This window comes from Phoca vitulina, unplaced genomic scaffold (genome assembly GCF_004348235.1).
Source record: "Phoca vitulina isolate PV1807 unplaced genomic scaffold, GSC_HSeal_1.0 scaffold22, whole genome shotgun sequence".
NCBI lineage: Eukaryota > Metazoa > Chordata > Mammalia > Carnivora > Phocidae > Phoca > Phoca vitulina.
In genome coordinates, this window is record NW_022589725.1 from 16,717,428 (window position 1) to 16,741,752 (window position 24,325).

General features: G+C 50.9%; 1 protein-coding gene across 3 annotated transcripts; it reads left to right on the top strand.

The window, feature by feature from the left end:
• The first annotated feature begins 2,647 nt into the window (after positions 1 to 2,647).
• MAVS (mitochondrial antiviral signaling protein) lies at positions 2,648 to 24,325 on the top strand. Of its 3 annotated transcripts, none has more exons than XM_032419696.1 (8): positions 2,648 to 3,014; positions 5,622 to 5,841; positions 15,561 to 15,749; positions 16,911 to 17,085; positions 18,210 to 18,361; positions 19,057 to 19,213; positions 21,107 to 21,618; positions 22,549 to 24,325. In XM_032419696.1, exons 3-8 carry the CDS (start codon positions 15,630 to 15,632, stop codon positions 22,987 to 22,989), a joined length of 1,557 nt encoding a protein of 518 aa, XP_032275587.1. In that variant the 5' UTR covers positions 2,648 to 3,014; positions 5,622 to 5,841; positions 15,561 to 15,629; the 3' UTR covers positions 22,990 to 24,325. The 3 variants fall into 3 exon arrangements, with proteins under 3 accessions (XP_032275587.1, XP_032275586.1, XP_032275588.1); XM_032419697.1 differs by lacking the exons at positions 2,648 to 3,014; positions 5,622 to 5,841 and adding exons at positions 12,047 to 12,104; positions 14,765 to 14,835; XM_032419695.1 differs by lacking the exons at positions 2,648 to 3,014; positions 5,622 to 5,841 and adding an exon at positions 12,041 to 12,104.

A 24,325-nucleotide genomic window follows, 5' to 3' on the forward strand; every position in this document is an offset into this window, starting at 1 on the left:
ATGGTTCCAGGTCCTCCACCCTGTGGAGTTGGTGCATCCATAAATGTTGCAATGGCAGATGCATGAGCCCTCAGCCCACTTGCAGTGGGACACTCAGCACTGCCCCAGAGCATCGTACGTGTCTCTGAGTCTTCTCTGCTTCTCTGGTGGTGTCAGGCTCACTTGGGTCTCAAGACATGCGGCTCCTCTCTTCTCTCTGTGGTGCTTTGTCTGCCTGGACTCAATACATGTTCTTTCCCTTGATGCCACCTCGTATCAGGCATTTGGGTGTAGCAGACTTTTACTAAAGTTTGGGGAGGATAGAGGAGAGTTATTTTAAAGAACAAAGAACAAAAAACTTAAGATTGATTGTTAGACATTCCTATTCTCTGAATATCTAGACCATTCCCCCCCAAAGGGGTCTTCTTACTCCTAGCTCCTCCTGGAGCCTCAGCCTCCCATCAACTTTCAGGCTGCTCCCTTCTTTCTTTTTTATTAAAAATTGGTTTTCTTTCTTTTTATCATAAAATACATATAACATAAAATTGACCATTTTAACCATTTTTAAGTGTACAATTTAGTGGCATTAAGTACAGTCAGAACATTGTTTCTAGCATGTTTTCATCATGTGAAGCTGAAACCGTGCGCCCATTAAGTAGTACCTCCCCATGCTTCCTTCTGCGCGCTCTGTGCTTAGTAGCCTTGTTTCATTCGTGTTCATTCCCCCCTGTCCTGTTCATACTGAGCAGAGTAGGGCCTCATCCCCTACTCAGCTTGGCTCCAGGCCTGCCTGTTGATGACATACCTGTGCCCACTTGAAAAAGAGAAAGAAAAAGACTGTTCTGGGTCTCCATCTGCAGCAACTCAAAGCACATTTTCAATTCTGCTTTGAACTCACAAACTCTTACAGGACATGATTAAATTCTCAAGCAAGAATCCCTTCCCCACTAATGTTTGTAGGCTGGAGGGGACCATAGAAAGAGCTATCCTTCCAGACATGAATTATATATACCCCTTAAAAAGCAGATATAGCTGTTCTAACTTTTTATCAGTTTTCTCCACCCTCCCCCATTACATATGTTTATTTTTGTGTTACTTAGTTTAATGTTTCTTTTTCCCATCAGGCTGTGACCTCCATCCAGGAGGATTCACATTGTGTCTCTTGTTTTCCACAATTAAACGTAGCACCTGGCACATAACAGGCACCCAAAATATATTAAACAAATGAATGGATGAATGGGTGAATGAGTAGGTGTTTTATAGGAGACCCTTGGGGCCAGGGACTCTGCAACATCACCATGTAACAACAACTTTCTCCTGGGAAGCAGATAGAAACAACACACTGCCTCTGTTATCTCTCAAGGATGGTATACCCAGGACCACTCGTCCCTTTCCCAGATGATAAGCTGCTTGTTACAGCAAAGGGAGCAGTGATGTAGCATTTGCAAGTATCCTGCTACGAGCTCCTGGTTTCAGAACTTAGGCTGGGTTGCTTTCTACATTGCTGTTAAAGGGAAGGAATGATCTTTCCCTTCAGTGTACTCAAAGAGGTAAGCGTTTTGTTTGGGTGTTAGCACAGGCCTATGATTTCTGCCCCAGGGAAAGGTGAGTAAAAGAGTGGCCAGAACTCCTCCTCTGCCTGAAAGAATCGCCTGGGTTTATGAAGCCTGGCAGTGGTCAGAGTAACACCTTCTATGTCCACCCCAATGATTCAGGCCACAGCAGCTTGAGGGCCCAGAAATCTTTGGCCCAGCAAAGATTCTGCCTTCAGCCCAGCATTTACTCTCTGGGGATTGCTTGGGGTGGATACTTGATCAAAAGTAAAAGGACATTAAAACCCCTTGACAAATGTTTGTTTCGGTAAATAAGATATTTAAGTGGCATTATGCATAAATGATAATCTGAGGTATCTCCTCGTGATACGAAAACATCCATCATTTCTTTTAGTGACCACGTCTCAGATTCTGCTGATACCATTGTCGCTTGTGGCCAACATTTAAAAAGGAAGGAAATTACAAAAGGCAATTTTGGAACTGAGGGATGATGGGTATGTTCATTATCTTGATTGTGATGATGGTTTGGCAGGTGTACACGTATGTCAAATCTCATCAGATTGTACACTTTAAATATGTGTAGCTGTCAGGAGATACAGAATCCCACCAACAGAAAGAGCCCTGGGTGCCCACTGAGAAAGAGGAAATGTTGTGTAATAGTTCAATGACTGTATTTCAGTATAATTGGGATTTTTGGGTAATCCTATGTATTTTTAAATTCCATTAAAAACACTACTCTGGCCTCCGGACTTTACCAGACAATCCAAGGAGTCATTGGCCTGAACCAGGTTAAACACCCATGCTCTAAAGAAACAGAATAGCCTTATACATGAGATGACACCCTTGTGTTCTGGCCTACAGGGCCTCTTGTACAGGCCAGTCCCCATCTGGCTGCCCCAGAAGGAAGCCAACCAGGGGATGTGCACAGAACTTCCCGGTGCTTTTTATTGCCTCGTTCTTTTTTTTTTTTTAAAGATTTTATTTATTTGACAGAGAGAGACAGCAAGAGAGGGAACACAAGCAGGGGGAGTGGGAGAGGGAGAAGCAGGCCTCTTGCTGAACAGGGAGCCTGACTCGGGACTCGATCCCAGGACCCTGGGACCATGACCTGAGCCGAAGACAGACACTTAATGACTGAACCACCCAGGTGCCCCTTATTGCCTTATTCTTAATGCAAACAATGTTCACCAGACATTAGAGGAAAGACTGCCAACGCAAAAAAGAAACTAAGCAAACAGCAAAAAATGGCTTTAGAGGAAAACCATGCAGGGAACAGTAGAAAAAAAAATTTTTTTTAAGCTTCTCTAATTACTATTCTCAGTAATTAGATTCAAGAAGATCTCACATCCATAAGGTTTGCCTTATGGAACACCAGAGAATGAGTTCTCAGAAAGTAAAGATATTGCTTACATTAAACATTAATTTGAAGATCTGGAAAATAAAGGAACCTGGGAAACAGGACAAAATAAAGGAACAGAAAAGGTAAGAGTCAGGGAATCTTGTTGCTTGTTGAAAAGAAAGAGGGTACTTGGGATTTGCTGGCTGGTTCCAGGAGTGGGGGGTATGGTGGGTGTCGTGGACTAGTGCGGTTGATTGCCCTGACTTCTCAGTCCACCCTTTATTCACACCCTTGCACTGTGGCTTTACATCACATTCTGGAAGAGGTGGAAATCTATTCCCACTGCCCCTGAATCTGGGCCAGCCTTAGTGTCTAGCTTCAGCCAGCAGAAGGTGGCAGAAGTGATGTGCTATATTGGAGCTGAGGCCTAAAGAGCATTTGGAGCTCTCTCTTGGAAAGCTGCCCAGCCATCATGAAAACAAGCCTAGGTTGGCCTGCTGGAGAGTGAGAGATCACATGAACAGCGGTGATCCATCCCAGCTGAGCCCATCTTCGGCCAGTCAGTTCCCAACAGATTTGGTAACCAGCATGAGTGAGCCCAACAACTAAGATGAGAACTGCCTAGCTAAGCCCAGTACCAAATCACCAATCTGCAGAATTGTGAGCTAAATAAATGGTTGCTATTTTATTTATTTATTTATTTAAAGATTTTATTTATTTGAGAGAGAGAGAGCACAAGCAGGGGGGAATGGTAGAGGGAGAAGCAGGCTCCCCACTGAGCAGGGAGCCCGATGTGGGACTCGATCCCAGGACCCTGGGATCATGACCTGAGCCGAAGGCAGACACTTAATGGACTGAGCCACCCAGGCGCCCAATGGTTGCTATTTTAGTCAGTTACATTTTGGGATAGCTTTTTTACTCAGCAAAAGCCAATTGATAAAAACCAGCTCCCTCCCTACCTCCTTACAGGGTGCTCTCCTATATTCTGCAGAGGCTGGAAAGTGGAAAAATACACTTACCAGACTCCTTTGCAGCTAGAATTAAGAATACAAAATGAGGGGTGCCTGGGTGGCTCAGTCGGTTGGGCGTCAAACTCGTGATTGGGCTCAGGTCATGATCCCATGGGTCATGGGACCAAGTCCCCCGTTGGGCTTTGTGCTCAGCAGGGAATCTGCTTGGGATTCTCTCCCTCTGCCCCTCCTCCTCCTCACATGCTCTCTCTCAAATAAATCAATCTTTAAATATATAAATATATAAATGTGCACAGAACTACAAATACATATTTAAAGTGAGGTCTGACAATTAGATGCCCCATCAGAGATTTGGGGGGGTGGAGGCCATCTTCCTGCTGCCACTTCTGCTGAGAGCAAGGACACAAATATGTGAGGGTCTAGAGCCAGTCTCAGCAGCCAGACTTGGCATTCCTGCATTGACTAGACATTGAGACAGAGCCGGGTGGAGCTGGGGATGGCAGCAGGGGCCTCCTCACTTCTGACTGTGGTTATGATGATGTGCTCTTACTCCCTTGGCAGCCTCTTGCTGCCTGCAGCAACCCCCCCCCCCCCCCTCCAATTTTGAAACAAACGAATTCTCTGTATTAAATTCCTTCCTGTGGGGAAAAAAACTGACCATGTTAAGTGTTGGTGAAGTAGAAGACTGAATTGAATCACCTGAAACCATCAGTACACTGCTGATGGGAGTGTAAAGTGATGCAACCACTTTTGGGGAATTGCTTGGAAGCTTTCTTTTTTTTTTTTTTTTTAAGTAGGCTCCATGTCCAATGTGGGGCTTGAACTCACGACCTTGAGACCAAGAGTCACATGCTCTACCAACTGAACCAGCCAGGTGCTCCTGGAAGCTTCTAATAAAGCTAAACGTACCCTATTGTCCAGCAATTTTTAAATGAGGGCTTAACTCCAGAAAAAGATTTATACGTGAATGTTCATAGCAGCTTTATTGCTAGTAGCCCAAACCCAGAGAAGGCCAAATATTCCATAGAAAGTAGAACGAATAAACAAATTGTGATATATTCATATAATAGGATACTAAACAGCAACGGAAGAACAAATTCCTGATACATGCAACAACATAGACGAATGTCAAAAACATGTTGAGTAGGGGTGCTTGGCTGGCTCAGTCAGTGGAGCATGCAAAGCTGAGTTCGAGTACCCCATTAGGGGTAGAGATTACTTAAAAAAAAAAAAAAAGAAGCTGGGTGAAAGATGCTAGACACAAAACAGCATGTATTATTTGATTTCGTTTATATTAAATTCAGGAACAGGCAAAAACTAAACTATGATGTTGGAATAAGAATAATGAATTGGGGTTAAGATCAATAAAGGGGTGCAAGGGAACTTTCTGGAGAGACAGAAATATTCTAGATTTTGATCCAGGTGCTGGTTACACAGGTGTTTACTTAGGTAAAAATCAAGTGGCACACTTAAGATTGCTACATTTCACAGAATTATGCTTCAAGAAACAAAGCCCTTTCTTGCGCAACATAACCACAGTTGTTTCTGTTTTCTGCACTGGTTCCAGATCCTAGGGGAGGGGCCCTAGGACAAGAGACATCAAGAGGGTCTGAAAGCAAGCACGGCAGTAGCAGTGTGGCAGGAAGCTGGGGCCATGGAGGGATGTGATCAAGGGACGGCTCCTGTATTGGGGGAGGTCTGTGAATTTTAGGAACTCTGGTAGCTTGGAAGCCACATCCTGCCCATGCACTCATTTGCTTGTTTTCCCACAAATTTCAGGTAAATGTCTGTTGCCAAGCAACTTCCGTCAGTGGTTCTCGGGAAGGACGGGCAGGAGAGCGGTGCCTGAGTGTCAGGTGCCCAGCAAACAATGGCCTGAGGCTGATGAAGGGCCATGCTGACTGACCACAGGGACTGAGCCCCGGAGAGGCCACCTGCAGCAGGGACTGACCCACAAGCTGACACGGGCCACGCCCTCTTCTCCTGAGACCACTGAAAGGTAAGGTGAGCTTATAGCAGACCCTGTTATGTCTAGAGATCTCATGTGGCTGGTCAAGTATAACTCCTGGAAGCCAGAGGACTCAGAGGCCCTGTATTGCAGGGAAGGAAATACTAAAAGAAAAGATACTGGAGTGGGGCGCCTGGGTGGTTCAGTCAGTTAAGCATCCAACTCTTGATTTCTGCTCTGGTGGTGATTTCAGGGTCATGGGGTCCAGCCCCCTGTGGGCTCTGCGCTCAGCAGGGAGTCTGCTTGGGATTCTTTTTCTCCCTCTGCCCTTCCCTCCCCTCCCCCCCAGCCTCTCATGTCTCTTTCTCTTTCTGATAAATAAATCAATCTTAAAAAAAAAAGAAAAGACAACACTGGAGTATCACTAGCAGTTTCTCTTTTTTTTTTTTTTTTTTTTTTTAAAGATTTTATTTATTTATTTGACAGAGAGAGACACAGCAAGAGAGGGAACACAAGCAGGGGGAGTGGGAGAGGGAGAAGCAGGCTTCCCATGAGCAGGGAGCCCGATGCGGGGCTCGATCCCAGGACCCTGAGATCATGACCTGAGCCGAAGGCAGACGCTTAACGACTGAGCCACCCAGGTGCCCCACTAGCAGTTTCTCTTGAGAGGTAGCCTTAGGAGTACAGATTTTCGTTTTCTTCATCAAGCATTTCTGGTTTTCCCCATATTAACTATATAAGCATATAATTTTTCCTCAGCTTTACTGAAAATATATTAATTTTTTGTAATGAAATTGGCAGTGTGAAAAATAAAATAGTTTAAATAATAGCAGTTTAAAAACTTACCTGAAACAAGGTTGTAAAGGCAGGGCTTATATTTTGTTTTTCAGTCTTGGAGAGTTCCCTGAAGGGACTCAGACATGAGAACATTTCCCTTTTTGGGGCCTTTGGGGCCGTCTGTCACTATTCTTTGGGCCTGACTCTGCTCTCTGGGGGGAAACGTGAGCTGGTGGCCGCTGAGTCAATACCTAAGAGCTATAGCCCTCCTAGAGTAGCACTGGCTAGGGGACTTGGGCCACCTGTTTGGTTATGAGCTTTAAAGACTCCACAGGCCCTCACTGGAGGGGCGGGGGTGGGCACCTGGGATATAAATCACTCTTTTGCCCTTCCACTAATAATTGGACAGCAATCAATAAACTCTACTCATGGAGAGATAGAGACAAATCTAGAAACAGACTCTTAACTATAGGGAACAAACTGATGGTTACCAGAAAGGAGGTGGGTGGGAGATGGGTGAAACAAGTGATAGGGATTAGGGAGTGCACTTGTTGTAATGAGCCCTGGCTGACGTATGGAAGTGCTGAATCACTATATTGTACACTTGAAACTAATATAACACTGTATGTTAACTAAATGGAATTTAAATAAAAACGTCAAAAGCCCCCAAAATGAACTCTACTCATGAAATAGGGTGGAATGCAGTCAACAGTAAAAGGTAAATTAATATAAATAGCCAGATAGGGATGATTTTACATTTAATTTACTTTAAAAATTTTCATTTTGAAATAATTTCAGACTTACAAAATGGTTGCAAAAATAATAAAATGTTTACATCTTACATAACCATAGTACAATGATCAAACCCAGAAAATTAACACAGATGGAGTATTAGTAATTAATCCAAACTCTTAGTAAGATTTCCTCATTTGTCCCACCAATGTCCTTTTTTCGTTTTCAGGGTCCAATTCAGGATCTCCCATTGCTTTCAGTTGTTCTATCTCTTTATTCTGGTTTAATCAGGAATAGTTCCTCAGTCTTTCCTTGACATTTTTGGAGAGTTATTCTGTAGATCAGTGCTGTCCAGTGTACCTTTTTAAAAAACTCTTCAATAGAATTTTCTGCAGTGATAGAAATGCACAGTATCTGTGCTGTACACTATGGCAGCCATTAGCCATATAAAAATAGCATTTGAAACGTGGCTCGTGGGGCTGAGGAACTGAGTTTTACATGGTATTTAATTTGTGGGAAATGGCTACTGTGCAAAGTGGCTACTGTATTGAACTAGACACCTGTTGAATGTCCCACATTTGGGTTTTGTTTTTGTTTTTGTTTAGATTTTATTTATTTATTTGAGAGAGAGAAAGAGAGGGACAGAGAGAGCACAAGCAGAGGGAGCGATAGGCAGAGGCAGAGGGAGAAGCAGACTCTCAGCCGAGCAGGGGAGACCCCAGGCGGAGCTCGATCCCAGGACCCCAAGACCACGACCCGAGCCAAAGGCAGACTCTCAACTAACTGAGCCACCCAAGCGCCCCCCACATTTGGGTTTGTTTGACATTTCCACATGATTGGCTTCAGATTAGGAGTTTTGGCAAGAATACCGTAGATGAGATGATGTGCCCTCCTTTGGGTCCCAGACAAAGGTGGCAGGAGACTACGCAGGTCAGGATTTTTATTGTGGTAACATATACATAACATAAAATTTACCATTCTGACCGCTGGTAAGTGTACAGTTCTCTGACATTAAGTACTTGCATTGTTGTGCAGCCATTACCACCATCCATTTCCAGAACTTTTTCATCTTCTCCAACTGAAACTCTATACCCATTTCCTCAAAAATTTAAAAATAGAATTACCATATGATCCAGCAAGTCTACCTCTGGATACATACCGAAAGAAATGAAAGCAGGGACTTGAACAGATATTTGTACACCCACGTTCACAGCAGCATTATTCACAACTGCCAAAAGGTAGAAGCAGTGGACAAACGGATAAACAAAATGTGGTCTATCCATACAATGGAATATTATTCAGCCTTAAAAAGGACATTCTAACACATACTATAACATGGATGAACTTTGAAGACATTATGTTAAGTGAAATAAGCCAGTCACAAAATGACAAATATTATATGATTCCATTTATATAAGCTATCTAGAATAGTGAAACTCCTAGAGACAGAAAGTAGAATAGTAGCTTCTAGGAGCTGGGGGCAATGGAGAGTAGAGAGTTAGTGTTTATTTTTTTTATTTTTATTTTTTTTAAAGATTTTATTTATCCACTTGACAGAGAGTGAGAGAGGAGAGAGTGAGCATGAGCAGGGGGACCAGCAGAGGGAGAGGGAGAAGCAGACTCCCCGCCGAGCAGGGAGCCCGATGCAGGGCCCGATCCCAGGACCCCGGGACCATGACCCGAGCCGAAGGCAGACGCCCAACTAACTGAGCCACCCAGGCGCCCTGAGAGTTAGTGTTTAATGGGTAGAGAGTTTCAGTTGGGGAATGTACAAGTAACATACACGGATTCCAGTTTCTCCACATCCTTGTCAACGCTTGTTATTTTCTTGTTTGTTGGTTTTATAATAGCCATCCTAAAGGTTTATATCTGCTATAGACCAAATGTTTATGTCCCCCCCCCCATACATATTTTGAAACCCAATCCCCAATGTGATGGTATTTGGGGGTGGTATCTTTGGGAGGTGATTTGGGTCATAAGGGTTTAGCACTCATGAATAGAATTAGTGCTCTTTTAAAAGAGACCCCAGAGAGCTCCCTTGCTCCTTCCACCACGTGAGAACACAGCAAGAAGACTGTGTCTCTGAAGCAGCAAGTGAGCCCCTATGAGACACCAAATCTGCTGGTACCTTGATCTTGGACTTCCTAGCTTCCAGAACTAGAAGTAAGTGCTTGTTGTCTGAGCCTCCCAGTGTATGGTTTTTTTGTTATAGCAGCCCAAATGGACTAAGATAGTATCTCATTGTATTTTTGAGGAAGATGCATTTTTTTTTTTAATACAAGGGTAGAGACAAGGGTGATAACTGCATTTGGAAGCCAGTCACCACACTCCCATGTTCTTCCTGCAAGAATTAGATATGAGGTTATGGATTTGGTGTAGGTAGCAGGCAGGAGGAATTCTCAAGCCCATTGACATTCAGCCTCTCTTGGCTAAACAAGGCAGAGCTGGCTCTATTATAGTTAGTTGAGTTCAGGTGTGATAATAACATTTTGTAAATGCTGAATGTTGTGAAATATCCACAGGGTTACCAATAAAGTAATAAAATCTCATCTAAAAAGTGTTCAGGCATTTTCCTGTGGTTTAGTTTGGGAGCACTGGATTTGGAGATAGGTATGTACACAGGCATTTGCACGTGATCTCAGCAAAACTTCTTAACCCCTCCCCTTGAGAGAGAGAACCTCAAGCCGACTCCCCACTGAGTGCGGAGCCAGAGGCAGGGCTCGATCTCCCGACCCTGAGATTATGCCCTGAGCCAAAATCAAGAGTCCAACACTTAACTGACTGAGCCACCCAGGCACCCAGTCTTTCTTTCCTTTTTAAGTTGCAGTATAAAGTGTAACAATCTTAAGTGTACAGCTGATGCATTTTTACATATGCACAAGCCCATGTGCCCACCACTCACATCAAGATACAGAGCATTTCTGGGGCGCCTGGGTGGCTCAGTCGTTGAGCGTCTGCCTTCGGCTCGGGTCGTGATCCCGGGGTCCTGGGATCGAGCCCCGCATCGGGCTCGCTGCTCGGCGGGAAGCCTGCTTCTCCCTCTCCCGCTACCCCTGCTTGTGTTCCCTCTCTCGCTGTGTCTTTCTCTGTCAAGTAAATAAATGGAACCTTTAAAAAAAAAAAAAAAAGATACAGAGCATTTCTGGGGCACCTGGGTGGCTCAATCGATTAATCGTCTGCCTTCAGCCCAGGTCATGATCCCAGGGTCCTGGGATCGAGCCCTGCAGGGAGTCTGTTTCTCCCCCTGCCCCTGCACACCCCACCCCACCCTGGCTCGTGCACGTGCTCTCTCTCTCTCTCAAATAAAATCTTAAAAAAAAAAAGATATAGAACATTTCCATTCCCTGCAAAAGTTCCCTTGTACCCCACCCCAGAAGTAACAAGTGAATGATTTCTATTTATGTAGATGCGTTTTGCCTCTTTTTGAACCTTGCCTTCCTTGCAACTGAAGGAACAGACAGCATGTATTCTTTGTGCTTGACTTGGTTGGCTGTGGTGCCTATTTATCCTGGTGAGATTCATCCATGTTGTGTGTATTCATTGGTTGTTCTTTCCCACTGCTGTATACTATTCCACAGTGTGAGCACACCACTGTTTGTCTCTTCATTCTCCTGCTGATGGAACCTTTGGGTTGTTTCCAGAGTTTGCCTATTGGGAACAAAGTCACTATGGACGTTAGGTATGGTGCACGTTTTTAGGTGGACACACAGCTAGGAGTGGTGGCTGGGTGATAGGCTTGGCATGTTTAAGTTTAGTAAGAACTGCCATTTTCTGATTCTTTTAATCTCTCTTAAAACCAGGAAAGATAAACCTCGACCTGGTTATTGTGAGAGTATTTAGTGGGCTCTAAGCTATATGACTTTAAGCCTGTACCTGGAACACAGTGGGGGCTCAATAGTTGCTGGTTTCTGCCCCAAGCAGAGGAAGGGCCAGGCAGTTGGCAAGCCGTGTGGGAAGGTGCCTACCCCAGACCCTTGGGCAGAGAAGCCTTTCCCACACAGCACTCAAGACCCACACCCAGGGGGCGCCTGGGTGGCTCAGTCCTTAGGCGTCTGCCTTTGGCTCAGGTCATGATCTCCCGCGTCCTGGGATCAGAGCCCCGCGTAGGGCTCCCTGCTCTGCAGGGAGTCTGCTTCTCCCTCTCCCACTTCCCCTGCTTGTGTTCCCTCTCTCGCTGTGTCTCTCTCTGTCAAATAAATAAGTAAAATCTTAAAACAACAACAACAAAAACCCCCACATCCAGGACCGTCGCGCCCCTGCCCAGCTCTCACCTCCCCAGCCTCCTCCCACCTCGATCCTGCTTCCCTAGGCGTCGCCCGTGTGAACTTTGCGTGTCACCCGATATTTATTGAGCACTCACTGTGTGCCAGGCCCTGGGTAACCCAGGTACAAACGACATAAAGACTCTCCCCCCTCAAATTACTCGGCGGGAGGAGTGATTGCTTCGCGTAGGAAGCATGGGGACCCAGCCGACCACTGACTCCGAGGCTTGGATTCTAGCCAGATTCTGGATTTCCCCTGGACGTTGCTCGAGACAAACAAGGAAAGAAAATAATCTGATCCTCTGTGCCCCAGTAGGAACCTAGGTCGGTCCCGGAGCGCCGGTCCAGCGTGTCCAGGCCCCTGAGCCAAGGCCAAGCGACCGCCCCCGCTGCCCAGGCTCGGGTGGGCCTCGAAGCCCCACCCCCCGCCGTCTGGCCAATGGCCGCGCGGTCCCGCCCCTCCCCGCCGCGCCCCACCCCTGTGGGGGAGGGTTCCGGAGTGTCCGCGGAGGTCGGCAGGTCGCGGGGTGGTTGCTACCCGAGGTAAGTTAGCCGCCCCGGGCGCTCTGTCCCGTCGGCTCCCTTCGGGGAGGTGGCCAGCGGCGGCAAGAGCCGAGTGGGACTCGGAGTCCGCCGGGGCGCACGGGGGTCCGGGGACGGGACTGGGTGCGCGGGGCTGGGGAAGAGCGTGTCCTAAAGCACGCGCAGTTCGCTGCAGCGAGGGCTTCTGAGGGTGGCGCGGGGCGTCCGCTCGGGCTGGAGGGGAGATTGGGCGGGAAGGAGACAGGTGCCGGTTGCTGAGCTCCTCCAGCCCACCGCAGGCCGAAGGTGACCCCGGGGCGAGGCCTAGCCGCTGTGCGCCAACCTCCCGGAGCCGCGGCCGCGCCTAGAGTCCAGGGCCGCCGTCCTTCCCGGGGCCTTGACAGTTCTCAGTGGTGACATCTGCTGAGAACAGCCTCCCTCCCTCCGCGGGCCTGGTCCGGGTCCCACCCGGGAATCGGAGCCAAATTAGTGAGGCCTCGCCCCTCTCGGCCGGGCGGTTATTTCTTTCCGGGACGCACTCAGAGCCTCCGGGGCATTCGGGTAGACAGCTCACCTCGCAGCGTCGGTCCGCCCTTCTCTGAGACCGGAAGGAGGTGCTAGGAAAACATTGAAAAAAACAAAAAACAAAAAACGACGTTCTCCTATGCATGCTGTGGAGTCTCACAAACTTCTGGAAGGACAGTCAGCGATCTGAGAACCGCGACTGCCAGAGGGAATGCACTCAGCCTGTCTGAACGATTTACAGTCCGTTCAACTGTTTCAGCCTCCCAGGAACACCCTCATCCAGCGACTCCCCTCACCCAAGCCGTGGCCTTGGTCCCTCTGGGGCTGTGAGTGTCACTTGCTGCAGCAGCCCTATGTTCTGCAAGGTGTTATATGATGAGCTGCAATGAGGCAGCAAGTCCTGGGTTCAAATCCTGTCAGGGCCACTGGTCGGCTTGTGCAACCTGGCATTATTTCTCCTCTCCTAAATGAAAGAAACTGAGGATGTGGCTGCCTATAATGGACCGTGAATAAATGTGAACAAATAACGGGCTTCCTTTCTTTTTGGTTGGAGCATGTTATACTTCCATACTCCCCAAGTCTCCCCCCCCTTTTTTTTTAAAGATTTTATTTATTTGTCAGAGAGAGAGAGAGCACAATCAGCGGGAGCGGCAGGCAGAGGGAAAACCCGCTGAGCAAGGAGACAATTTGGGATTCGATCCCAGGACCCTGGGATCATGACCTGAGCTGAAGGCAGACGCTTAACTGACTGAGCCACCCAGGTGTCCCCATACTCCCCAAACTCTTATGCCTAAGGGCTGAGGCTCAGATGCAGAAGAATGTATTACCTGACTCTCTCCTGGTACCTCCCTGGATGCCATGGAAGAGAAGGAGAAAAGGGTCATTTAACCACCTTAGAGTTGTTCTTCACTCATCTCCTGAAGGCTCAGAGGACTCCTCCCCCCCATCTCCTTGATCCTCTTGATCTCTGTCATCAACACTTGCCCCAGCAGGAATGTGGCACCTGGTGGCTAGCAAAGCAAGGAATGCAACATGAGGCTATGAGGCTCTGCAGCATTGTCTCCTAGAGTCCCACCCAAGCCAGGCACCTACATTTTTGCTCCCGCCTGGCCCTCTGTCTTCCAACCACTTTCTTCCCACAAAACCCACTTGGACATGTCATAGCGTCTCAAGCTTCACTTGTTCAAAATGGAGCTTTGGAGTCCTCTCTGTGCCACAGCTTCTCCACCAGATTCTCTGGCCTGCCTAAATGGCACCATCCATCCACCCAGCACCTGAGGAATCATCCTTGATTCTTCTCTCTTCCTCACTTCCCACATCAACGGCACACCAGGAATCCAACCACCTCTCACCACCTCCACGGGCAGCATTCTGGCCATACCCATCCTGCGGCCCCTTCCTTTAGCCTCCTGATTTGTCTCCCTGCTTCCATCCTGGCCCCTCCACAGTCCAGGTCCTCACAACTACCAGGGAGGTCTTTAACGTAAGTCAAATCCTTTCCCTTCCCTGCTCAGAACCCCCTTGATGGCTTCCCATTTCACTCCAAAAAACCTCCCAAAACAAAACAAAAAAAACCCCCAAAGTCCTTTCCTGCAACACCCCACATGAGCCACCCCTCCTAACCTCCTTGACCTTGATCTCTGCCCCTCCCCCCAGCTTTCTTAACCTGGACCACCCAGACCTGCTTTCTGTTCTTTTTTTTTTTTTTTAAGATTTTATTTATTTATTTAATTGACAGAGACAGCGGGAGAGGGAACACAAGCAGGGGGAGTGGGAGAGGGAGAAGCAGGCTCCCCACTGAGCAGGGAGCCCGATGCGGGGCTCTATCCCAGGACCCTGGGATCATGACCTGAGCCGAAGGCAGTCACTTAACCAACTGAGCCATCCAGGCACCCCGTGCTTTTTGTTCTTCAAACATGCAGGCTCATTTCCAACTTAGGACTTCTAATTTGCTGTGCCCCTCCCCCCCGCCCAAAACGCTGATCTTGTCACAGCCCAGAATGCCTCAGCTCAAATGTCACCAACTCAGAAATACTTCCCTGATCACCTCCAGGGGTTCTGTCTCATTACCCTGCTTTATTTATAGCCTTGATGACTATCTGGAATTCCTATTTATGTAAATGTTTACTGATTTGTTATCTGTCCCACCCCAATAGAATATAAATTGGATGATGGCAGAGATCTTGTCCCTCTTATTCCCTGCAGCTCTCCCTGAGGGGGGAGGCAGGTAAGAAACTCGCAGACAACCCCCATCTATAATTGCAAGTTGTGGTAAGTGCTACCTAAGCAACTAGTAGCAATCGCTAGTAATTGAGGCACTTGAACTATTGTATTGTCAAAACAAGCTCTCTAAGCCATTTTAGGGGTGAAGAGAAACCTGTAAAAGACTGGTAATTTGCCCCAGATCACACAGTGAGTGGAACCAGCCTCCTACCCTAAGAACATGTACGTGGCAAGCTTTAATGGTGGGCTTACAGTCATATTCTGGAAAGAACCTGATCCTGGATCCTGAAGACCTCTGTTCTTTGCTCTTCCACTAACTAGCAAGCCCCTTAATTTCTTGGTACTTCATTTTCTTCACCTTTAAAATGGGATGATCCTGTTATTATTTTGCGCTTTTTGTTTTTCTAGTACACCAAAAAAGCAGCGCTTCTTGGTGGAGCCCTCTTGCTATCCGCGGCTAGGGGCACATATGACAGGGAGTCAGAACCCTCCCCAACGCTGACCAACCTGCAGGGCAGAAATGGGGCCTAGATCTGAATCTGATTTCTTTTGGTCATCAATTCATTTTTAAGCAAATTTATTGAAGGCCTCTGGGACTCAGGAAGTAATAAAATTGGACGATTAAAGAAAGAAGCAAACATTCCAGAGAGTTGAGAAAGAAAGGGGTCATTGCCTTTTGTCCGACCCCAGTCCCAACTCTGCTGCCCTATGTGGTGTGTTTTCTTCCAGTCTTTTTTTCCCTCTCCGTCTGTCCTTTTATGGGCCAGAGCCCTCTGTCACTTCGGAACCTGGACAGCGATGACGTTTGCCGAGGATAAGACGTACGAGTATATCCGCCACCATTACAGCAATTTTGTCGACCGCGTTCATGTTCCCGAGATCCTGCCTTACCTGTCCTGCCTCACCACAAGTGACCAGGTGAGCTGGGGCGTGACAGCCCGCCGCTGACTCGGGACGGGGCCGTGGGGCTCAGGGCTTCTCCCCAAAGCCAGGGCCAGCTCCTTCCTTGTCCATCATCTGCATCCTGCTTCTTGACCTTGACGCTTCTCTAACCTGCAGAACAAAGTGTGGTTCAGGCTGGCCTTTCCCACGTGGCTGAGCTCCCTCTTGCGTCCATACGGTGTAGTGCTAAAAAAATAGGGTGCTGGCTGCCTGAGATTTCTGGACTTCGGTCCCCTCATGTGCTCCCACCGGGACCTTCCTTTACTTCATCTCTCTTGTCATTGTTCCTGCTCAGTGTGGACTCCCTTCACCTTGTCATGGGACCCTGTCCTGACAGGGAGCCCAGGGCTCAGTTTTGAGAGTTTGCGGGAGCCAGACCGCCCTAGCCTCTCAGACCTGGTTGTGGCCCCAGGTGAAGGGCTGGCCGCCTCCCAGTTTTAGCTGTTCCCAGTGGCGCAGGCCCGTGGCTGACGGGATCCAGCCCCCCTCCCTTGTATTTGGGGGTTTGTGGGGATGCCTTGTGACTAGTTCTGCAGGAAGTGTTTCCTGTGGGTTTTCGTTTCTGCTGTCTGGTTGCCCATCTGTATGTGGGAATTCGGTGCATATGAAACCTCTGCCACCCTCAGATTCCTTACCAGAATCTCCCAGCACCCCATCCTCCTAATGCTTCGACTTGGCTTCCTCTCTCTGTCCCTTTTGCCTCCTTTTTGTCGTATGTTCCCTGCATACCCTTTCCTCTTCTGCTAATCCAGACCTTTTCTTTTTACCTTCAGGGCTCCCTAACCAAACCCCAGGCTTTGGTGACGGACTAACTGGGATCTGCCTGTAGGATCTTTGTTACCTTATTTCTGCTAAGCCTCAGTTTCCTCACCAGTAGAGTAGGGACAAAAGCATTAAATAAGATAATTCTCACAGCATCCTGAGCACAGGGCCTGGCACACAGTAAGAGCCTGTTTCCTGGTAACTGCCTTTACACTTGGGCCCAAACACTGGCCTTGTCCTGGGCTCTGACCGAGCTTCATATGGCTGCCTCGCTCTTGTGGGTACTTGGAGCCTCTCTCTGCAGCTGTCCCCTCCTGAGTGGGGAAGGGGCCAGGGCCACCTGGCTTGATCAGGGCAGCTGGCTGTGTCTTCCAGGACCGACTGCGGGCCTCTTGCCAGCTCTCTGGGAACCAGGGCACCCTCTGGGAGCTCTTCAACAGCCTTCGGCGGCGGATTGGCTGGGTGGAATCCCTCATCAAGGCGCTGAGGGCCTGTGAGCTGGTGGATCTCGCTGATGAAGTGGCCTGCGTCTACCAGAGCAACCTGCCCGGTGAGCTTCCTGCCCTGGCCCTCCTCGTGGAACCCCTGGCCTCCACTCAGCCTGTGCCCTCCCCCCTGTACCCCCTGCCTCCCTCTGTTACCCTCCCTCCCACGACTCCCTGGCAATAGGTAGACCTGGGTGTAGATCGCAGCTTCGCCTCTTGCTAGCCATGTCCCTTTGGCGAGGTCCAGTCTTCTCCTCTGTAAAATGGAACTAATGGCCAGACATCTGCATCGTAGGACTGTGGTGGATGGTGGATGGCATGTTGAGTGTTTAGCTGGGACTGGACACCTCCCATGTGCTCAGCAAATGGGGCTTCCTCTAATTTTTGTTTGCTTCCCACTTCTTTCTCGCTTCCTCCTGTCTCTCCCTCAGTTTACCTTTTTCTCTCTAATCCTCTCTTCTCTTCTCCTCCCTTCACTATCTCCTCTTTCTCCCTCATGGGTTCCTTCCTTCCTTTCTCTCATCTCTTCCTCTCCCCCGAACTTCCCCTGGAGCCTTCTCGGTCCCCCACCCCAGCTGCTGCCCAGTTACTCCTTAGCTCCCTCTCAATGCTCCCTGCCAGGCCAAGTGCCCAGAGGGGTCTGGTGAGGTCAGGTCTCAGTGGTCAAAACAGGAAGAAACTTCAAGCCAGCCCTATTTATATTTCAGACCAGAGACAACTCCTGAGACCCTGCTCAGATTTACAGCCTTAGAATAGCCTCCTGTTTGCTTTCTTTCTTTTTTCCCTCCCTCCCTCCTTTCATTCTTTCTGAGGGGTCAGTCAGTGGTGACAGCCACCCACAAGGAGGAGGAGAAAGCCACTGGGTTCCAGAATGCCGGGGGACAGAGAAGTGGTGACTGCTGACCCGGTCTGGGTGGTGAGAGGCTTGTGAGGTGCTCCCCCCCATCCCTCCCGCCCCACTCTTTCTATCTCTTCTTGTTCTTGCCCTCCCTACCTCCTCTCTCCCGCCTGCTACCGCCTCTCACTCAGTGAATCTTGTCTCTTCTAAGTACATCCTACATCAGGACAGCTTTGGGAGCCATGGGGGGCTGCTAGTCGTTGGCCTGGGGGTCCAGGAACACCCAGGCCTCTCCTGTCACTGGGAGCACCCCTGATTCCCCCTTGACATCACTCTATCTTTGTCCTCCAGGGGTCCGGAGGCCACAGTTAGCTCCTGCTGAGGTTCCACAGCCCTCCAGACCTGCTGTGGCCCCCAGTGCCCCCTACAACGGCTACAGAGAGGAGGAGCCAAGTTTCCCCATGCCTGTCCAGGACACCCAGCCACCAGAGTCCCTGGAAGAGGTGCGTCCTCACAATCTACTTTGGGGCCCCTGCTTTTGTGTTCCTGTCTGCCCAGCTTCTAGAAGCTCTCTTCTGTCCCCACCATGAATTATGCCTAATCTCTGCTCAGAACCTCAGGGCTCCCTCAGTGGAGGTAGGCTCCAAACCAGCTTTCAGACTGCTGACCAGGGCTTCACCCCGTGGTGGCCCTCAACCCTCTTATCACCCAGCTGTGAGGTCACAGGTTTGTGGTCTTTGCAGTGGTTCATGTGATGACATGGTGAACTAGATCAAGGGACCAGGGAATGACCAGTGGAGGGATACTGGGGAAGCAGGAGGTAATGGGGTGGTTGGAGTAATTATTGCCAGTAAAATCGAGTTCAGAGGGGAAAATGACTGATTCTATTGGGATGTGATGAGTGGGCAGTGGGGTCTCCAGGAGATGCCACACCATGGGCTTGTAGCCCAAGAAAGGGGTCTGTGCAGTAGCCTCAGGGCGGGGAACTTTTATAGGGCAAGGCAGGTGAACAGAGACTCCCCATGAGATGGTGTGTGTTTCTGTGAGGTAGGTTTCTATAGACAGAGGGTCTGGCAATGACCAAAGCCAGGGCAAGGGGCTTCCTTGGTTTCTGTAATCCATTGCACGGGCTGAGACCTGTAGGAGATGCCCACTCCTGGGAGAAGCAACTGCCTCATTTATATTTTTCCTCTTGCAGAGTTCAAAGAAAGTCCCACAGATGCCCCATTTTGGGGATGTCCTGAGGAGGCCATCCGGCCCTCTGGAGCCTTCCTCTGACATGGCGGCCTTCAGCCCTCTGACCTCCAGTGGGCATCAAGAGCAGGACACAGAACTGGGCAGTGCCCACATAGCAGGTGTGTGTGGAATCTGGAGTTCTAGGGCCTCCCAACCTCCCAGTGAGGGTGAAGAGTAGAGTTGCCCCTCTGGCTTTCTTGGACAGGAGGCAAGGGTGGGAATAAAAGGAGTTTACCTCAGGGAGCAACCCAATTCCTTAGAGGGTGTATCCGTATTTTCTATGTAACAAATTATTCCAACATTTAGTAGCTTAAAATATGACTCTTTAGCTCATGATTCTGTGGGTTAGCAATTTGGGCTGGTTCAGGGTAGTTCTTCAGATCTTGGCTGCATTTCCTCTTGTGTACACGCTGGTGCCCACACACACGTACGTTCTGCTTATGCCCGTTGGCTGGGGCACCTTGGTTCTCTTCAGCGAGTCCTCCGTCCTTCACCAGACAAGTCTGTTTCATGGCTGCTGAGCAGAATTCTGAGAGGGCAGGCCCCTGGGGCAAAGGCTCAAAGCTGACAGCGTTCCTCCCGCCTCATTCTGTGGGCCAAAGCAAGTCACGAGGCCAGTGCAGAGTCGAGGAGTTGGAGAACAGACTCCATCCCTAGATGAGAGGACTGTCACATTGCAGAGGGTGTGGTTACAGGTAGGGGAAGAGGATTAGGGCTACTTCTGGACTCTACCAAGAGGACTGACTCTGCAGGGGTTCTCCAGGACCTGGAGGACAGTGCAGAATGCCTGGGCCACCTACAGGCAGGGGAGCCCTTAGGCCCGGCCCTACTCCAAATGGGGCTCTAGCTCCCAGTGAATCACTAAAACTTCTCAGCCTCCAGAGGAAGTATGATTTTCATCAGGTAAGAGCCTGGACCCCCACACCAGATCTCAGCGCTCCCCCTCAGGAATATAGAGCTGTCCACTCTGACCTCCCAGGCTGGCATTTCTCTGCACTGTCATTTCCCAAACTGTGTTCCATGGAACACTATGGCCTACCCCGCTTTGGGTGCCCCGGGGACAGCCACAAGGCACATGAACAGTTAAAGGCTCAGAGAAGCCATTTTAGTGCCCTACACTCCTGTCACCCCAGAACTCTTCCCCCAGCACCCATTTATACTTTGCAATGTCAGCTCGCTGTAGAACACCTTTCAGGAAACGCTGCTATGGACCAGGGAGGCAAAGGGTACTTAGATTTCAGTATATGCACAGACACAGGTCCCACAAGATTCTGCGGTGTGTTAGATTTGGGGGGCGCGGGATGGTACATCAGAATGACTCCTGACCTTTGTCAGTGTAGGGCCTGGCATGTGTGTTCTCAGAGTTCCATGGAGAAAGCCTTTATGGACTCTCACCACCTGCTCCCTCCTGCTTGCCCCAGTTCAAGCCCTCGTGTCAGGGATGGCTTTGTCCCTGCACCCCTTTCCCCCTGAGTCCGTAGGCCTCCCAGGAGATTTGCGCACACTGGGGGCTGCCTGGGCCTCTGGTGCCCTATGACTGCTGTGAGCTCTTCTGCCTGGTCCAGGATCGCTCCTGCTGGGGGGGAGGGGAAGGCGGCGGAGGGAGGAGCATCCAGAATTTCACCAAGCTAAGGAGCAGGCACAGGAGGAAAGGGGGGTGTCCCAGGCAGGAGAAGAAAGAGCAGAGGATAATGAATGATCTTCAAGCTCCTAGATGCTGTTAGGGGGAGGGACCATTTCACTCTTACGAGAGGAAAGACTTGGCTTTAGGTCAAGGACTAAGGGTAGATAGGACCGAGGATGTGCCTGTGGCTGTTGGACCCTCTGGCCTGGGCGCAATGACCAAAGGGACTGTGGAGACTCCCCGGGTAGGAAGTTGGGAGGCCTGGATGCAGTAGGGACTTGAGCTGGGGTACGGAGGCCCTTCTTCAGCCGTCTGATCCCAGGGTGACTGTGATTTTAGGGTAACGGTCCTGTGGTGTGTGTCTCCCTTTTTATTTTGCCACCTGCAGGTGTGGCCTCCAGCCTCACCTCACCCTGTGGGCCTGTGTCTCCGACTGAGTCCTTCCAGCCCTTGAGCCGTTCCCTCCCCAGGGCGAGCCGTTGGCCTGCGCCCTCCGTGTCAGCTCCGCCTCCTGGCACCTCGTCCTTTTCCACGGGCCCGGCCTGTGCAAGGGGTGCTGGCGACCCCGGTGAGCCCGATGTCTGCCCCGGTGGGGCAGGGCTGTCCCCCAGCTCGCTGACCACCAGCACGGCGCCCTCTGGGGCGCCTGCCAACGCAGCATTCGACAGAACAGTGCCTTCCAAGTTGCCTGCCCGCTCAAAACCCTCAGGGGCAGTGGCCACGAATGTGCTCACGAGTCTGCCACCGTCCAAACTGCCCATCACCTCAGTACGTGCTGGCACAGCGCCACCCAGAGTGCTCGCGGGCCTGGTGCCTGAGCACAGGATGTCCGCGAGCACGGTGCCCAGCAAGGTGCCCGCCAGCACAGTGCCCGCCATCAGGAGCAACATACCCTCGGGGGTGAGTCTGTGCCCCTCCTAGCAGTCATCCAGGCTTTTACCCCCTAGCCCTGTCCTTGGACCCTTTCCAGTCCCCATTCTGTCTCTAGCCTGGGCTGTCGCAGGGCTTCTGCTCGAGGGGGTAGGGATAGCTGAGATCTAGCCTCATCCAGACCCCACACCACGAGCTTTAGAGTAATAATAATCATCCGAGCTCTCAAGTGCGGATGCCTCGGGAGGGCTGGGTGTGATGGCCACCCCCACTGGTCATGTGCCTCAGCCCATTTAGAGCTCGCAGCTCCCCCTCAAGCTCGGCAGTGCCGGGCTGCAGACGGAGCGGTGAGGGGTAGAGCAGGGTGGCCTGCCTACGTCAGTGCCTTGCTCTTTACCACCGGGATATCCAGTCTGGCCCTCCGTGACCCGGGCTTTACAGACAGCAGTCTTAGGTGGGATTAACCACTGACGCAGCAGCCTCCCCGCCCCCCACCCCAGCTGCCCCCTCTGGGCCTGCACATCCAGCCCTGCTACTGCTGTCTGCCTGGAGGATCCAAGTCCAGGGGACCCTTTAGGCACATAGCCAGGCCGCTGACCCTGTGGCTGCTTCATGGCCCTCGGCCCAGGCAGAATGTCAAAGTAGGATGGGGCCACGACCACCAAGGGCTCCAGGGGGATGGGGGTGAGCTCACAGGCAGGCCAGTGAGCGGTGAGAGGGGTGCCTGGGAGGAAGTCACCACTGATCCTGTGGCAGAGCCTTGGTCCCCTCCACCCCCACTGCCCTCCTGTACCATCAATGGGTTGAGTCTCCCAAGAGGGGGCGGCTTCCTCCCCGGACTATGGGCTGGGAATTGGGGGGTTGGGATGCTAGTTTATGCCCTGGCCGGGAATGGGGCCACCCAACTTGGCCGTCTCCTTGCCGTCTCCAGTCCCTTCCAGCCCCTCCTTTCTCTCCCAGGAGACTGCAGCGGCTCCAGTACCCGCCCGTGTCTCCGCCAGAGACAGCTTGCCCGGGCTAGACCCCAGCTCTGCTGTCTGGGGCTCCGAGTTGGAGCTGAGCAAGCCGGGCAGGCTGACCTCCCGGGTGGACAGTGAGCCATTCTCGGGGTGCTCTGTGGACCTGGCCCTCAGCTACAGCATGTCCTTGGACGCGGGGCCTGACAATGCCCCAGAGGAGGACGAGTACCAGTCGGTGGAGTCCATTCGGATCCAAGTGGCCCAGGACCCCAGCGTCGAGCTGCTGGAGGGTAATCCTGGGCCGCGTGCCACCCCACAGCCCCCGGTGGAGGAGGAGTCCGTCCAGGCCAGCCTCTGGGCTCCATGGCTCGGGGCAGCTGCCGCTGGGGTGCTCCTGGCCATGCTCCTGACCGTGGTATACAGGCGGCGCCTACTCCAGTGAAGCCCTGGGCCCTCTCTGCCGTGGATCTGCTCCCTTCCCCGTGGGCCATCCAGCCCAAGCGTGGACTGTGCTGTCTTCCTGCCTTGTCCCTTTTGTGGGGCTGGTGGAGCCTGGGTCAGAGGGGAGCCAGGGGGCTTCAGGCCAGATTTCTGTCCCAGCTCATGCCCTCCCCATGTGCTCCAGACCTCGCCCACCCTGCAGTCTGGGTTGGCACCTTTATTCTCTGGAGGAGGTGAGGTACCCCCATCCGGGCTGTATACCCTTTTGTCCAAGTCCACAGATCAGGAGGTGCCGCTGGATTGTGCAGGGGATCATCAGTGCCCCCATCCTGCCCTGGTGCCTGGTGCGCAGCAGGGTGGGGGACCCCACAGGACCTTGCTCCAGACCCCAAAAGCCCAGCCAATGCTCCAGGAGTATCAGGGTGGTCCATCTCCAGGGACATGGCTGCTTGAGGCCCGTCAAGAAGTGGAGGAGGTCCAGACATTCTCCTGGACCCTGGGGAACATAAGGCAGCTGCTAGGCTAAGGACTGCCTCTGAAGCCCCTCTCCAGCCTCCTCACCCCCCTCTTCCTTTTCCTTCCCTTCTGGTCTCCATGCTCTTTAGCTGGGGGGGAGGGGGAGAGGGATTTGGGGAGGAGAGGCCTGCTGAGCTTAGACCAAGGTTTGGATTTCAGCTCCACCCCTTCCTGGGCTGTGTGGCCTTGGCAGATGATCAGACTTCTCTGGTCTTGCTTCCCCACATGGATAGTGAATATCATGGCTCATCTCCACTGGGTTCTTCTGAGATCGAAGCACACAAGTGTTTGTCAAGTGCCTGACCCAGAGTCGGTGAACACTGATAGCTTCCCCTACCTCTCCCCTGCGCCACCTGGTAGACATGAGGGTATAAGAGGCAGAGTGCCCAGTGGGTAAGGGTGCTACTCTGCAGTGTGGGGTGGCCTAGGCCTGCACCCCACTCTTAACTTTCACTCACTCTGTGCTCTGTCACTCTGTGCTCTTGATTAACCTCTCCGTGCCTCCGTTTCCTCAGCTGTAAAATGGGGATGAATAGTAAAACTTCCTATGTATAAAAACATAGATTTCCTAGTGTTGAGGATTAAATGAGTTTATCTACATCAACCTTAGAATGGTTCCTGGCATTTATTAAGCGTTGGATACATGTTGTTACAAACGTGGAGGGGCTGGAGCACCCGGCTACAGCTTACGAGGCGGATTCAGACCCTACTGCCTCCTCCCCACCCCCACCCCCCGCTTCATCCTGTGCGTTGAGTCCTTGGGGAGTGGGAACGGAGGCATGTCTACCGGGGCGGCTGTGCAGGCTGAGGGCTGGGGTGCC